General features: G+C 39.7%; 1 protein-coding gene across 4 annotated transcripts in view; it reads right to left on the bottom strand.

Moving 5' to 3' along the window:
• LOC118378435 (DNA-binding protein RFX7-like) overlaps positions 1 to 14,055 on the bottom strand; it is a 40,409-nt gene extending 26,354 nt beyond the window's left edge. For all 4 annotated transcript variants that reach the window (XM_035765415.2, XM_035765416.2, XM_035765417.2 and 1 more), the window contains exon 1: positions 13,618 to 14,055. In XM_035765415.2, coding sequence (XP_035621308.2) covers positions 13,618 to 13,751 — 134 coding nt within the window. In that variant the 5' untranslated portion in view covers positions 13,752 to 14,055. The remainder of the gene's footprint in view (positions 1 to 13,617) is intronic.
• Between the last annotated feature and the right edge of the window lie 1,322 nt (positions 14,056 to 15,377).

Genomic DNA, 15,377 nt, shown 5'->3' with positions numbered 1-15,377 from the left:
AACCTAATTAAGTCTATAATCAATAGCCTAACTGTTAAGATATGCCTGGCTTTATAAAATCATCCATATATAATCTATAGAAATAAGAAATCCTGCTTCTGTTGCCTATTTGAATGTTTGTTTAATAGCCTACTGATTCCGTGAGCACCAAGCATCACGCAACCACAACATGTCGGATAATTAAGATAGAGCATTTCACAAATTAGACTTAAATATAAATATATATTTATTAAATATTTGATATCCTGTAATAAAGGCTTTACACTATTTTGTTAGAACAGCATCTTTGGTATTACATATAATTACATTTTCAGATCAATTATAATAACCCTCCTTTTCTTGATCTCATTATTATTACTATTATGATGGTCATTATAATAATAAGTAATGTCATTATCATTAGAAGGCGTAGTATAGCAGCCTTGTAGAACCACCATTGATCGCGCTCTAGGCCTCAGAGAGCATCCCGTTTAGTCTTAATACCGTAACTTACTTCGGCCTGTTTAAATACTTACAGTGCTTTGGGAAAGTATTCAGACCGCAGACTTTATTCACAATTTGCTACGTTACAGCCTTATTCTGAAATTGATTCAATTGTTTTCCTCAATCTACACACAACACCCCATTATGATAAAGCAAACAGGTTTAGAAAATGTTGCTAATTTATATATAAAAAAAAAAAACTATTACCTTATTTACATAAGTATTCAGACCTTTTGCTATACGAGACCAAATTGAGCTCAAGTGCATCCTGTTTCCATTGATCATCCTTGAGATGTTTCTACAACTTGATTGGAACATTCAATTGATTGGACATGATTTGAAAAAGGCACACACCTGTTTATATAAAGGTCACACAGTTGACAGTGCATGTCAGAGCAAAAACCAAGCCATGAGGTCAAAGGAATTGTCCGTAGAGCTCCGAGACAGGATTGTGTCGAGGCACAGATCTGGGAAGGGTACCAAAACATTTCTGCAGCATTGAAGTTCCAAGAACACAGTAGACTCCATAAATTCTTAAATGGAAGATGTTTGTAACCACCAAGACTCTTCCCAGTTAAATAAACGGTTATATTTATGAAAAATAAATACAATAATACTTATTACTTTTTTCAGCGGCAGGGACTGGGAGACTAGTCAGGATCGAGGGAAAGATTAACGGAGCAAAGTACAGAGAGATCCTCGATGATAACCCGCTCCAGAGCTCTCAGAACCTCAGCCTGTGGCGAAGGTTCACCTTCAAACAGGACAACGGCCCTAAGCACACAGCCAAGACAACGCAGCGGTGGCTTTGGGACAAATCTATGAATGTCCTTGAGTGGCCCACCCAGAGCCCGGAAATGAATCAAATCGAACAGCTCTGGAGAGACCTGAAAATAGCGGTGCTGTGACGCTACCCATCCAACTTGACAGAGCGTGAGAGGATCTGCGAGAAGAATGGGAGAAACTCCCTAAATACAGGTGTGCCAAGCTTGTAGCAGCATACCTAAGAAGACTCAAGACTGTTATCACCGCCAAAGGTGCTTCAACAAAGTAAAAGGGTCTGAATACTTGTGATCAGTTTTGTGTTTTTAATACATTTGCAAAATGTATTTTCGCTTTGTCATTATGGGGCATTGTTTAGATTGTTTTTTCCCCCTCAATTGAATCCATTTTAGAATAAGGCTGTTACGTAACAAAAATGTGTTAGTCAAGGGGTCTGAATACTTTCCCAATGCACTGTGTATAGGCTACTCTATCAATCATTCATGGCATCACACAGCATACGAGTCATTCATGATTTGAAATGCAATCAAGCATTTTAGTTATAAAATAAAACAAAGCAACCCTTGAAAATAAAACGTTCAATTTTGGCAATTGCATTCACAAACACATGTGACCGTTTTTAATCTTTGCTGTAATAAAAGGCTTTACAAACATTACAACATACTCTCGGCTACGCTTATAGTTTATTTAGTGACGTCTCTTGATCTATTTTCCACAACTAGTCAAAATGTATTCCACACATCTGATTCCCCTTTACCTCTTGAGCAACCAGTAAATAAACATTCCCCCGTTTAGAGTTTGTCATGTCCTCTGCATCCATTTTGCTGCCATATGTGCTATCGTGATCGGAGTTTGCTACAACCAATTTATTGATGTGATGATATGCTATAGGTTAGGCCCTATTGGTCTATGTATTGCGATGCATACACATATCACGTAAAGATAGCAAGGGTTAAGGGAAAAGGGAATGTTTCCCTAAACAAATTAGGGATTTCAGTAACATAACTTTTCAGTCAGAAATGACTGGTCGAAAGAACAGACGACTCTCGGCCGATGAAGATTTTTTTTCGTCAGGGACAGCCCTAACAAGACTGCATACATTTTTTAAACAAGTTCAACAACGAGGAAAGGGTAGAATGTGTGTATCAGGACAAGGCATACACATATAAAACGAAAGAAAAAAAAACTTTTCTAGATAGTAGGCCTACCTCCCTTCAATGTGCATGCACTTAAACTAATAAAATGTCCTTCAAGCACAGAGCCAGAAACAAAAAATGACCAGATCAGATTCGCTCCAAGCACAAACCAATTCTAAACTGAATTCCAAAAGTTCCTTGAGAGGAAGGTGAGAACGAGGGGGAAAAGAAACAATATCTTATCATGCTTGGTGGGAATTAATCCATTAAGGGGTACTCACCACATAAATAAATTGCCTCCTTTATTTGTTAGTTTAATTGAAATGAAGGGCTAACCAAAATGCAGGGGATTGTTTGTGGGCCCATCCAAAGACAGTCATTCAGTAATCTGGCAAAAACAAACCTGATAATAAAATGCTGACTAGTGTAAAAATGGAAAAACGTCTTATGATTGCATTCCCTACAAAAATATACAGGAAATTTCACTCAAGATATAGAACTGCACCAAAACGCAATTAAGGACCTCCAAGACGACAAAGAAATTCTACCTTCGACAGTAGCGGTGAAACTTTCTATAAAATTCTGCACTCCTGAAAACCACCTCATGTTTGCCGGTGGTGAAGCTAATTTTTCATTCTCTTTGAAGACTATCCTCATTGTGTTTGGATTTCATCCCCTCCTTCCAACAACTCAATGTTTATATCCCAGGACAAATTTGCTCGCAACAGCAAGGTAGCTAAATAGAACAAATTATTTAGCAAGTGCAAGCTAGCTAGCTAAATTGCCATAAAGGTTTAATGCTTTTCGACCTGTCCCCAAATTAATGTAATTGGTTCAGAGTTTGTTTTCATATTTTAACCGGCGTGCCGTGATCGTGTTTGGGGTGGGGGGACAAAATACATTTGCGCATGAGCATAGCCGGTTTGGGTTCCGTGTTACTCAGACAACCCCCTCTACTGGTTCACAAGGAAACATTTGCATATTCAAATCTCACGCTCTCCTAAGATTTTGAATTTCTAGCCAAAAAGAAGAAGTCATGAAAAAGCAAGCAGCTCTAGCTCTCGTCACTGTATCTCAATGAATTTATATTGCCATTGATAAAATGCAATTGTGTTCGTTGTCCATAGCTTATGCCTGCCCATACCATAACTCCACCGCCACCATGGGGAATTCTGTTTACAACGTTGACATCAGAAAACCGCTTGCCCACACATGTGGTCTGCGGTTGTGAGGCCAGTTGGACGTACTGCAAAATTCTCTAAAACGATGTTGGAGGCTGCTTATGGTAAAGAAATTATAATTAAATGATCTGGAAACAGCTCTGGTGGACATTCCTGAAGTCACCATGCCAATTGCACATTCCCTCAAAACTTGAGATATCTGTGGCATTGTGTTGTGTGACAAAACTGCACATTTAGGTGGCCTTTTATTGTCCCCAGCACAAGGTGCACCAGTGTGGAGATCATGCTGTTAAATCAACTTATTGATATGCCACAAATGTCAGGTGGATGGATTATCTTGGCAAAGGAGAAATGCTCACTAACTGGGATATACATTTGTGCATAACATTTTTGTGAGTCTTGAACATTTCTGGGATCTTTTGTTTCATAGGACCAACACTTTTTTAACCCCTTTTTCTCTCCAATTTCATGGTATCCAATTGGTAGATACAGTCTTGTCTCGTCGCTTTCACTCCCGTACGGACTCTGGGGAAGCGAAGTTCGAGAGCAGTGCGTACTCCGAAACACAACCCAACCAAGCCGCACTGCTTCTTGACACAATGCCCACTTAACCTGGAAGCCAGATTACCAATGTGTCGGAGGAAACACCGTACACCTGGCGACAGTGTCAGCGTGCATTACGCCAGCCAGAGGAATCGCTAGTGCGCGATGGGACAAGGACATCCCTGGCGGCCAAACCCTCCGCTAACCCGAACGAAGCTGGGCCAATTGTGCACCGCCTGCCCATATCATAACCCCACCAACACCATGGGGTTGTTTACAGCGTTGACGTCAACTGCCAAATCAATCCTCAGTCTCCCACTGACTCGAGAGACATACAAAGCTCTCATCCTAACTTTCCAAAGGGCAGTCCAGCACCACCAGAACCAAGCCAAGGACAGATCTTTTCCATGGGAGGCAGCATTTACTTTTGTGCCAGATCTCCAAATGTAGATCATAGGTATCACTCACTCAGGCTGTACTAACATTTAGCTGTACTCACCCAGTCAAGTGTAATATGCACCATTCAGGACGGTAACTTGTAGGTAACATTAGGGCAATTCCATGGTAACAGAATGATGCCAAGACACATTTTTCACCTTAATATGCATGCCAAAGAACAAACATTGATTGCAAAGTTAATAAACAAACCATAAAAACCTATGCACAATAACTACTATGTTCCACAATGTCCACTGACAATGTTACAAAAACACATTTACTTGAAGAACAGTACAGATAGAAACCTTTACAACAGAATGACAGTAAAATCTCTCTTAGTTTTCGTGACCAAGTTCTCCAAAAACTCTTAATCTACTCTGATTTACAATTCAAAAGACAACCAAAATAATGAAGTTTCAACTTTGATGTGAAGTGGATTAACACCTAATAACAGAATGACATCTGGGTCCCTGATTTGTACTATACAGAAATGCATAATTATTAGGAATGTAACGATTCACCGACATGTATAGATATGTACAGTTCAAGTCGGAAGTTTACATACATCTTAGCCAAATACGTTTAAACTCCGTTCTTCACAATTCCTGACATTTAATCCTAGTAAACATTCCCTGTCTTAGGTCAGTTAGGGTCATCAATTTATTTTAAGAATGTGAAATGTCAGAATAATAGTAGAGAGAATGACATAATTTAGCTTTTATTTCTTTCATCACATTCCCAGTGGGTCAGAAGTTTACATACACTCAGTTAGTATTTGGTAGCATTGCATTAACTGTTTAACTTGGGTCAAACGTTTCTGGTTGCCTTCCACAAGCTTCCCACAATAAGTTGGGTGAATTTCGGCCCATTCCTCCTGACAGAGCTGGTGTAACTGAGTCAGGATTGTAGGCCTCCTTGCTCGCACACGCTTTCGCAGTTCTGCCCAAACATTTTCTATAGGATTGAGGTCAGGGCTTTGTGATGGCCACTCCAACATCTTGACTTTGTTGTCCTTAAGCCATTTTGCACGGGATGGCATCCTCATGTTGTGGGGTGCTTTGCTGCAGGAGGGACTGGTGCACTTCACAAAATAGATGGCGTCATTAGGGAGGAAAATTATGTGGATATATTGAAGCAACATCTCAAGACATCAGTCAGGAAGTTAAAGCCATTTGCGACAAGTAAGACCCATTTGCGACAATGACCCTAAGCATACTTCCAAAGTTGTGGCAAAGTGGCTTAAGGACAACAAAGTCTAGGTATTGGAGTGGTCATGACAAAGCCCTGACCTCAATCCCGTATCAAAATGGAGGGAAAACTGAAAAGGCGTGTGCGAGCAAGGAGGCCTACAAACACCAGCTCTGTCAGGAGGAATGGGCCAAAATTCACTAAACTTATTGTGGGAAGCTACCCGAAACATTTGACCCACGTTAAACAATTTAAAGGCAATGCTACCAAATACGAATTGAGTGTATGTAAACTAGAGGTCGACCGATTATGATTTTTCAACGCCGATAGCGATTATTGGAGGACCAAAAAATCCAATACCGATTAAAATCTGACTATTTTTTACATTTGATTTGTAATAATGACAATTACAACAATACTGAGTGAACACTTATTTTAATTTAATATATCAATAAAATCAATTTAGCCTCAAGTAAATGATGAAACATGTTCAATTTGGTTTAAATAATGCAAAAACAAAGTGTTGGAGAAGAAAGTAGAAGTGCAATATGTGCTTGCTCAAAACATGAGAACATATGAAAGCTGGTGGTTCCTTTTAACATGAGTCTTCAATATTCCCAGGTAAGAAGTTTTAGTTATTATAGGAATAGGACTATTTCCCTCTATACCATTTGTATTTCATTAACCTTTGACTATTGGATGTTCTTATAGGCACTTTAGTATTGCCCGTGTAACAGTATAGCTTCCGTCCCTCTCCTCGCTCCTCCCTGGGCTCGAACCAGCAACACAACGACAACAGCCACCATCGAAGCGGCGTTACCCATGCAGAGCAAGGGGAACAACTACTAGAAGGCTCAGAGCGAGTGACATATGAAACGCTATTAGCGCGCGCTAACTAGCTAGCCATTTCACTTCGGTTACACCAGCCTCATCTCGGGAGTTGATAGGCTTGAAGACATAAACAGTGCAATGATTGACGCACATCGAAGAGCTGCTGGCAAAACGCACGAAAGTGCTGTTTGAATGAATGTTTACGCACCTGCTTCTGCCTACCACCGCTCAGTCAGATTATATGCAATGCAGGACACGCTAGATAATATCTAGTAATATCATGAATCATGTGTAGTTAACTAGTGATTATGATTGATTGTTTTTTATAAGATAAGTTTAATGCTAGCTAGCAACTTACCTTGGCTTACTGCATTCGCGTAATAGGCGCTCCTTGTGGAGTGCAACGAGAGAGAGGCAGGTCGTTATTGCGTTGGACTCGTTAACTAAGGTTGCAAGATTGGTTCCCCCGAGCTGACAAGGTGAAAGTCGTTCTGCCCCTGAACAAGGCAGTTAAACCCACCGTTCCTAGGCCGTCATTGAAAATAAGAATGTGTTCTTAACTGACTTGCCTAGTTAAATAAAATGTATAAAAATATATATATTTTTAATATCGGCAAATCGGCACCCAAAAATAACGATTTCCGATTGTTATGAAAACTTGAAATCGGCCCCAATTAAATCGGCCATTCCGATGAAATCGGTCGACCTCTAATGTAAACTTCTGACCCACTGGGAATGTGATGAAAGAAATAAAAGCTGAAATAAATCATTACCTCTACTATTATTCTGACATTTCACATTCTTAAAATAGATTGATGATCCTAACTGATCTAAGATAGGGAATTGTTACTCAGATTATATGTCAGGCTAATGTGTATTTAAACTCCCGACTTCAACTGTAGGTATTTTCTCAAAACTGTATTGTTGGTTAAGGGCATGTAAGTAAGCATTTCACTGTAAGGTCTACTACACCTGTTGTATTCGGCACATGTGACAAATAAAATTTGTATTTGAACCATCTCACACCCTGGGTATTCAGCCAATTAGCGGCCGCAGCTGCAGTAAACACTTCCAACTGGTCAAAACCATTCAATTTTGAGATTTAGATTCCACCCAAGGTGTGCTATATATTCATTGGGTATGTCATAGCAAGTTTGTTCATAAATATTGATACATTACTAGCTCACACTTACTCTGCAAGAATGACAAGTTAAGTAGTGGCCGATGGTGATTTTAAAGTGGAGAGACAAAAAACATAAACTACATTGCCCCCCCCACCTAATCTGATAGTGTTAGATTCCTAGTCTCCCTTATGGCTTAGCTCTGGTGCCTACATAACACATACACCATAGACATGCCTAATTTACACACACAAACAAGAGAGAGAAAGAAGTCAGCTCAGACAGAGATGCAGCTCATGAGGTCCATCAGGAGCAGATTTGAATTTAGAATGGAAAATTCATGCGTTTATCAAATCAAATCAAATCAAATTTATTTATATAGCCCTTCGTACATCAGCTGATATCTCAAAGTGCTGTACAGAAACCCAGCCTAAAACCCCAAACAGCAAACAATGCAGGTGTAAAAGCACGGTGGCTAGGAAAAACTCCCTAGAAAGGCCAAAACCTAGGAAGAAACCTAGAGAGGAACCGGGCTATGTGGGGTGGCCAGTCCTCTTCTGGCTGTGCCGGGTAGAGATTATAACAGAACATGACCAAGATGTTCAAATGTTCATAAATGACCAGCATGGTCGAATAATAATAAGGCAGAACAGTTGAAACTGGAGCAGCAGCACAGTCAGGTGGACTGGGGACAGCAAGGAGCCTTCATGTCAGGTAGTCCTGGGGCACTACAAGACCAAAAGTATGTGGACACCTGCTTGTCAAACATCTCATTCCAATATCATGGGCATGAATATGGAGTTGGTCCCCCCTATGTTGCCTTAACAGCCTCCACTCTTCTGGGAAGGCTTTACACTAGATGTTGGAATATTGCTGTGGGGACTTGCTTCCATTCAGCCACAAGAGCATTAGTGAGGTCGGGCACTGATGTTGGGCAATTAGGGATTGCTCGCAGTTGCCATTTCAATTCAGCACAACGGTGTTTGATAGGGTTGAGGTCAGAGCTCTGTGCAGGCCAGTCAAATTCTTCCACAGTGATTGACAAACCATTTCTGTATGGACTTCGCCTTGTGCACAGGGGAATTGTCATGCCGAAACAGGAAAGGGCCTTCCCCAAACTGCTGCCACAAATTTGGACACAAAGAATCGTCTAGAATGTAATTGTATGCAGTAGCGTTAAGATTTCCTTTCACTGGAACTAAGGGGGCTTTTCCGAACCGGTTCTGTGAGCTTATGTGGCCTACCACTTGGCGGCTGAGCCGTTGTTGCTTCTAGACATTTACACTTCACAATAACAGCACTTCACAGTTGACTGGGGCAGCTTTAGCGGGGCAGAAATTTTACAAACTTGACTTGTTGGAAAGGTGGCATCCTATGACAGTGCCATATTGAAAGTCACTGAGCTCTTCAGTAAGGCCATTCTACTGCCAATGTTTGTCTATGGAGAGTACATGGCGGTGTAGTTGATTTTATACAACTGTCAGCAACGGGTGTAGCTGAAATAGCCGAAACCACTAATTTGAAGGGGTGTCCACATACGTATCTAGATACTTTTGTATACATAGTGTATCGACTCGTCTTGAAAGGGAAAGATGCACAGCCCTAATAATTATAGATATGTGATGTATTCATTGTGATATATCCTGAATAGGTACACAAAAAAAGGTATAAAAATGCAATATTCTCCTTTGCATGTTTGGTTGTTATTTTACACATTGGCTATTATTCTAATATGCTCCCCCCAAACAAGACCACATTTGGTTGGTACGGACTAGAGGTCGATCGATTATGATTTTTCAACGCCGATACCGATTATTGGAGGACCAAAAAAAAAAGCTGATACCGATTAAAAAAGGCCTATTTTTTGTTTTGTTTGTTGTAATAATGACAATTACAACAATACTGAATGAACACTTATTTTAACTTAATATAATACATCAATAAAATCAATTTAGCCTCAAATAAATAATGAAAGATGTTCAATTTGGTTTAAATAATGCAAAAACAAAGTGTTGGAGAAGAAATTAAAATTGCAATATGTGCCATGTAAAAAAGCTAACGATTTCCTTGCTCAGAACATGAGAAAATATGAAAGGTGGTGGTTCCTTTTAACATGAGTCTTCAATATTCCCAGGTAAGAAGTTTTAGGTTGTAGTTATTATTGGACTATTTCTCTCTATACCATTTGTACTTCATATACCTTTGACTATTGGATGTTCTTATAGGCACTTTAGTATTGCCCGTGTAACAGTATAGCTTCCGTCCCTCTCCTCACCCCTACCCGGGCTCGAACCAGGAACACATCGACAACAGCCACCCTCAAAGCAGCGTTACCCATGCAGAGCAAGGGGAACAACTACTAGAAGGCTCAGAGCGAGTGACATTTGAAACGCTATTAGCATGCACCCCGCTAACTAGCTAGCCATTTCACATCGGTTATATATATATATTTTTTTAAATATCAGATTACCGATTGTTATGAAAACTTGAAAATCGGCTCAAATTAAAAATCGGCCATTCCGATTAAATCGGTCGACCTCTAGTACGGACAAGACCAAATCTGAACTAATCAAGTTTGGACATCATAGTAGAGCACAGTAAAGTACAGCAGAGTGGCATTCAGTGCATTATACTATACTCTAGTGTGCTTTACTCTACTGTACAGTGCTGTATTGTGCTGATATAGATTCAACTTCTCTTTCTGTACTGCAATATGCTGTCTAAACTTGTGAAACAGATGTCTAAAATTCAACTACTTTTCAACATCCATGCACGTCTGGTGCTCAGTGGTTGAGGACGCTGGTTACAGTAAATGGAAACAGAGGGGGCTCATAGGTAGGTGTCAGTAAGAGCCGGGAAAGATGACATTAACTGGAGAGAGAGAGGTCATCCAGACTTTTCAAAATTATGAGCTGAACATGACAGTATGCCAGTGGAAGAAAGTTGGTTCACCTGCTACTATCCTGTGGTGTCATTTCCCATTTTATCAAATGCAATTGCAGTCATTCTGTTATTGCTTTTTCAGTCATTATGTTATAGATTGTTACAGAATGACACATTTTAAACATGTATGGGTTTTTGAAACAGAAAGACAAGTCACTCTGCAATATTTCTTAAACTTACAGAAGGCAAATAATTTCAGCAATATTAAATATAATATTATATATTAAATATTTCAATGAAGCATGATATTTCTACCTTTAGATTTTGTGGCTTAGAGAAAGCTAAGATATCAGACAGGGCGGGTGATATCAATAATACTCTGAGTAGAAGGGAGTGTTTTTGGATTTTCACCCTCCAGACATTATTTCCTAAAGGACTTAATCATGAAATGCCTATGTATGTTATGTTGAGAATTTGAACATGAATTATGTGCCTATTTAAGATTTGTTTTTCGTATGATGTACCCAATGACTAATGTAAACTTGCTATGTTCTCATTGTAATTTTAGACGTGTTTCATAAGTCTTATTTATACACTTTTGTAATATTTATGAAATGCATATTGATATATTTGGTAGCACTTATGTTTTTCCCTTTGCCTTCAACCCAATTCGATGTGTAGAACGGATGTGGGAGGGGCTAGGTCTACATAAGGGTCCAAATGTACAAATATTCCACAAAAGCTCTGACGAAGGCCGTGAGGCCGATACGTAAGCTTATTAAATATCAGTGATACTATCAAGAGCTGTGTGCGGTTTCCTTTTTCCTTCAGCAATATTAAATATAAAATGTTGCTATTAGTTGGCAAGGGTCTTAACTTGAACAATATTGTGTTTTAATGTTATTCTAATAGCTTTTAAGACTTTTTTTTGGCAGATGTCCTGGTTAGACGAGGGTTTGGCCGGGGTAGGCCATCAATGTGAATAAGAATTTGTTCTTAACTGACTTGCCTAGTTCAATAAAAGTTTAAATAAAAATAAAACATGACTTCTAAGACCCCTTTGTTTGACCAGAAATCAAAGCCTTTGCTTTTTCCAAAATTTAAGATAGAAAATAGCTGAGAAAAAATGTATAAGCCCGAATTTAAAAAACATATATAGACTGAATTTTCATTTGACATCACATTTGATGTGCTCCTATAAACTTCACATGTTGGTGCTCATGGGTCCTTTAATATGGAAATGGCCATTACAAAATCTGCATCTTCCATTGTATTTCAAAATACTACTACATTAGTTGTCATCTCTTAAAGGGAGTTCCAACAGTTCCCCTGTAATAAAAAAGGACGAAGCAAAACAATTATTTCCATGTTTTAAATGTATTTGCACTATTCCATAACAATGTCTGATGTTGACCATAAAACATCAAGTCAATGTATTGATGATGTAACTTATGCCCATCAAAACAGGCAAGTGATATCCCATGGATGGATCCATGTCATCCAGAGCAGCCACATTCCTTCACACTGGTTTGGGGGTAGCACTGGGGGACACTGGCCTTACATCAGATTACTGTGCTGAGAATCAACAAATATACTGTAGCGTATTTTCTGATTTTATTAACATGTGGTGGCATTTTGCAATTTATGAATAGGCTAAGGTTACATGTTACCTAAGTGGTTCTATATTTTTCATATGATGCCCATTAGATTAAAAAAGTTTATAAAAAAAGTGCCAGTCATGACTTTCCCAATGTTGTAATTCCACAGAGAACCGTCCGTCCATGTGCTTCAGGTCCTGATATGTCACTGTATATAATCCAGAACTATTTACACAATATTGAAACCAAGACAAATCACAAGTCGGTTTTGAATGATTGTGCACCACATAATGCCTGATTATGATAAACAACTGTCAACAACTGTTCAAACGCAAAATGCAAACCACATCTATTATCATTTTATGGATCCTTATGATACTTCATAATTCATGTAGGGAGTATCTATATGAAACCAAAGGATAAGGCAACAGGTGAAACGTGATTAAAAGTAAAATCACCATATTATTCAGTGTGCAAATTGAACATTTAAGTTCATGTGTAAATTGACTGGGGTATGAGTGAAACCATATTTATCTACAGATCTGTGAAGAGATTAATGTTGAACGTAGCCAAATAATATTTTTCAGGTTTGTACTGACACAACATGCAGGTCATTGATTATGTATCAAGATATGGTAAGGTGCAGGGCAGGATGTGCCATTTATACCGCCATGGATTTGAAATACATGTCGAGACATGCAACAACAACAAAAAACAATGGTGGGTTTCAACCCAGTTAGTGCAGGCGTGCACCACTGGCTTTCTCCCGTAAACTAATCTCGTTATGACGCGCGTAAGCGTACTAGCTACATACTATTATGTTTTCCCGAAAATACGCAAATTGACTAGAGTGCGTGCACTAATGAGGATACCGAAACCATGCACAAAGCACACGTCCAGGCCATATATACACACACCTCAGTGGGTCCAGCTAACTATCCGCGAGGTTTCTTGCAACACTCGGGTTGTTAATATTCACCCATTTTGACCCTTTAGTCGAGACCTGTCCACCACCACGAAAAGGAAGCGATAGCTTGCTGCTAATGGCATGAATGTGTCCGACATGCCGCACGCGCTATTCCATAACAAAAACTATTTATATAAAATAACTTATAGTAGACAATATTAGCTCTTGGTATCAAGAAATTCACGAAAAACTGTATTAAAAAAAGTATTATTGTCAACGCCAATCATAAATGTTGACATGTATGTTTACGTTGATGAAAATGAGGGCGAAGGAGGCAACACTCAGTTGCTGCTAGTTAGTAATGAGCTGGCTAATTAAATATCTGGGCTAGCTAGCTAGAGGTAGCCACACTGTAATGGCAAAACATGTGGAGCTGGCTGAACTAATGAATGTAAGTAAGTTAACTAAGCTAACTATCTGGCTAGCAATCGAAGTAGCACAATGCTAGCTAATGGTCGTCCTTACCAGATGGAATTCTTTATTTTGAGCTGCAACGCATTGGCCTCAGTCCCTTGCAGTCCAGGAACTAGGGATGGTAAGGTGCTTATTCCAGAGGCCAGCTTCGGGAGCTGATCATGTTGTTGTTGATCCTCAGTCATCACGATGAGATTCAGGATGGGAGGAAAGGGATCTTTAACATGCAGGCCTCAACTTGGACCTCGAGATAGCAGTTATTTTCCTACTGTACATTACCGACCCACCCGTTCTCATTTGCGATATACGTGGCCTCAGTTCCAGGGTAGAATCGGTGCCGGGAAAACATTGTTAGACGGTTAATTTCGAACACCATGCAGAGACATGTTTAAAAAAAAAAATAATAATCACAAGTACAGAGGAATACAAAATGCAGGCTTTCCCCCGGATTCCGTCGCTGCCTTGTGGCGACCCGTGCGTTTGCAAACACTAGTGGTGGAAGTGTTTGTGACGCTGACTAGTATTCTGCCAGCAGGACGAACGATGACGTCACATTGAACCCTTCTAAATAAAAGCCCGCATTTCAAAATATTGCCAATGTGGATAACTAAATCAAAATATATTTACTTTTAACATTTTTTTTGTCTCTACTAACCACATATGTGTAGGTTTGGATGGGGACGGTGTAGCACGGCCTGGCCTAATGCTTGCTTTTCACTCCGTCCCTTCCATAGCTTCCAATGCAATATACTGTAATATACTGTACATGGTATACATATAGGCTTGTAGAGAGATCACTTTTCTACCTGTCTCAGCTAAAGTGGGGTGGGAAATACTCAGTAGGGTCTCTGCTAACCAAATATGGTTAGTTTTGGAGTGGGGCTGTGTTGTACATACACAGGAAGTAGGGGTGCTGCAGCACTGAAAAATCGGAATAATATTTCATTACTAGTCCTTTACGTTTTTTTCCTGTTCTCATTCTCTACAAGCCAATATGTATCCCATGTACAGTCCATTACAGTATATTGCATTGGGGCCTATGTAGGGGAGGAGTGAAAAGCCTGCAGCAGGCCATGTGACACAGTCCACCTCCAAAACTACACCCTTCTCAGTATTTCCCACCCCACCTTAGCTGAGACAGGTATAAAAGTTCTCTCTACAAGCCAATAAGTATCCCCGTGTATTGAGCTGCAGTGAAAGGACTGGGTCTGGAGTAAGGAGTCACCATTACTCTGAAACAAGAGACCCATTTAAGTTTTGCAGACTATTGAATAATTCCAGTATTTTTGTAAATGTTCAAAAGAAATTATGGTACAAATACAAAATGCATCAAAAAAATCTATATTCACAGTTCAGCATGTCTCTGCATGGTAACTCTTATTTTGAAGAAAGAAATGCGCGATCGTTCTGCTAGCATAATATCCTACTGCTGGGAGAACGGTAATGTGATGATGCTGCTCCTGCTGCTGCTGTCAGGCAAGCCGTGGCGCAGGCGCAGACTGCACGAATGAAGAATAACGTGCTTTTTTGGGGTTGTTTTTACATGACAGTGGTGAGCAGCCAAAAAGTGACCAGCCAAGTACTGTGTGCCTACAGTAAAAATGCATGAATGATCAGTACTATGGACGTGATCTTCAATAATCCAACGAGTTTGTAAAATAACACTTTGAAATGTCTATTTCATTTAAATACAATAATTTGCGGCAGGGTAGCCTAGCGGTTAGAGCGTTGGACTAGTAACTGGAACGTTGCAAGTTCAACCCCCCGAGCTGACAAGATACAAATCTGTCGTTCTGCCCCTGAACAGGCAG

The sequence above is a fragment of the Oncorhynchus keta genome, chromosome 14 (genome assembly GCF_023373465.1).
Source record: "Oncorhynchus keta strain PuntledgeMale-10-30-2019 chromosome 14, Oket_V2, whole genome shotgun sequence".
Lineage (NCBI taxonomy): Eukaryota > Metazoa > Chordata > Actinopteri > Salmoniformes > Salmonidae > Oncorhynchus > Oncorhynchus keta.
The sequence above is the reverse complement of the archived record's forward strand: the minus strand, read 5'-3'. Positions and strand labels throughout refer to the sequence as shown.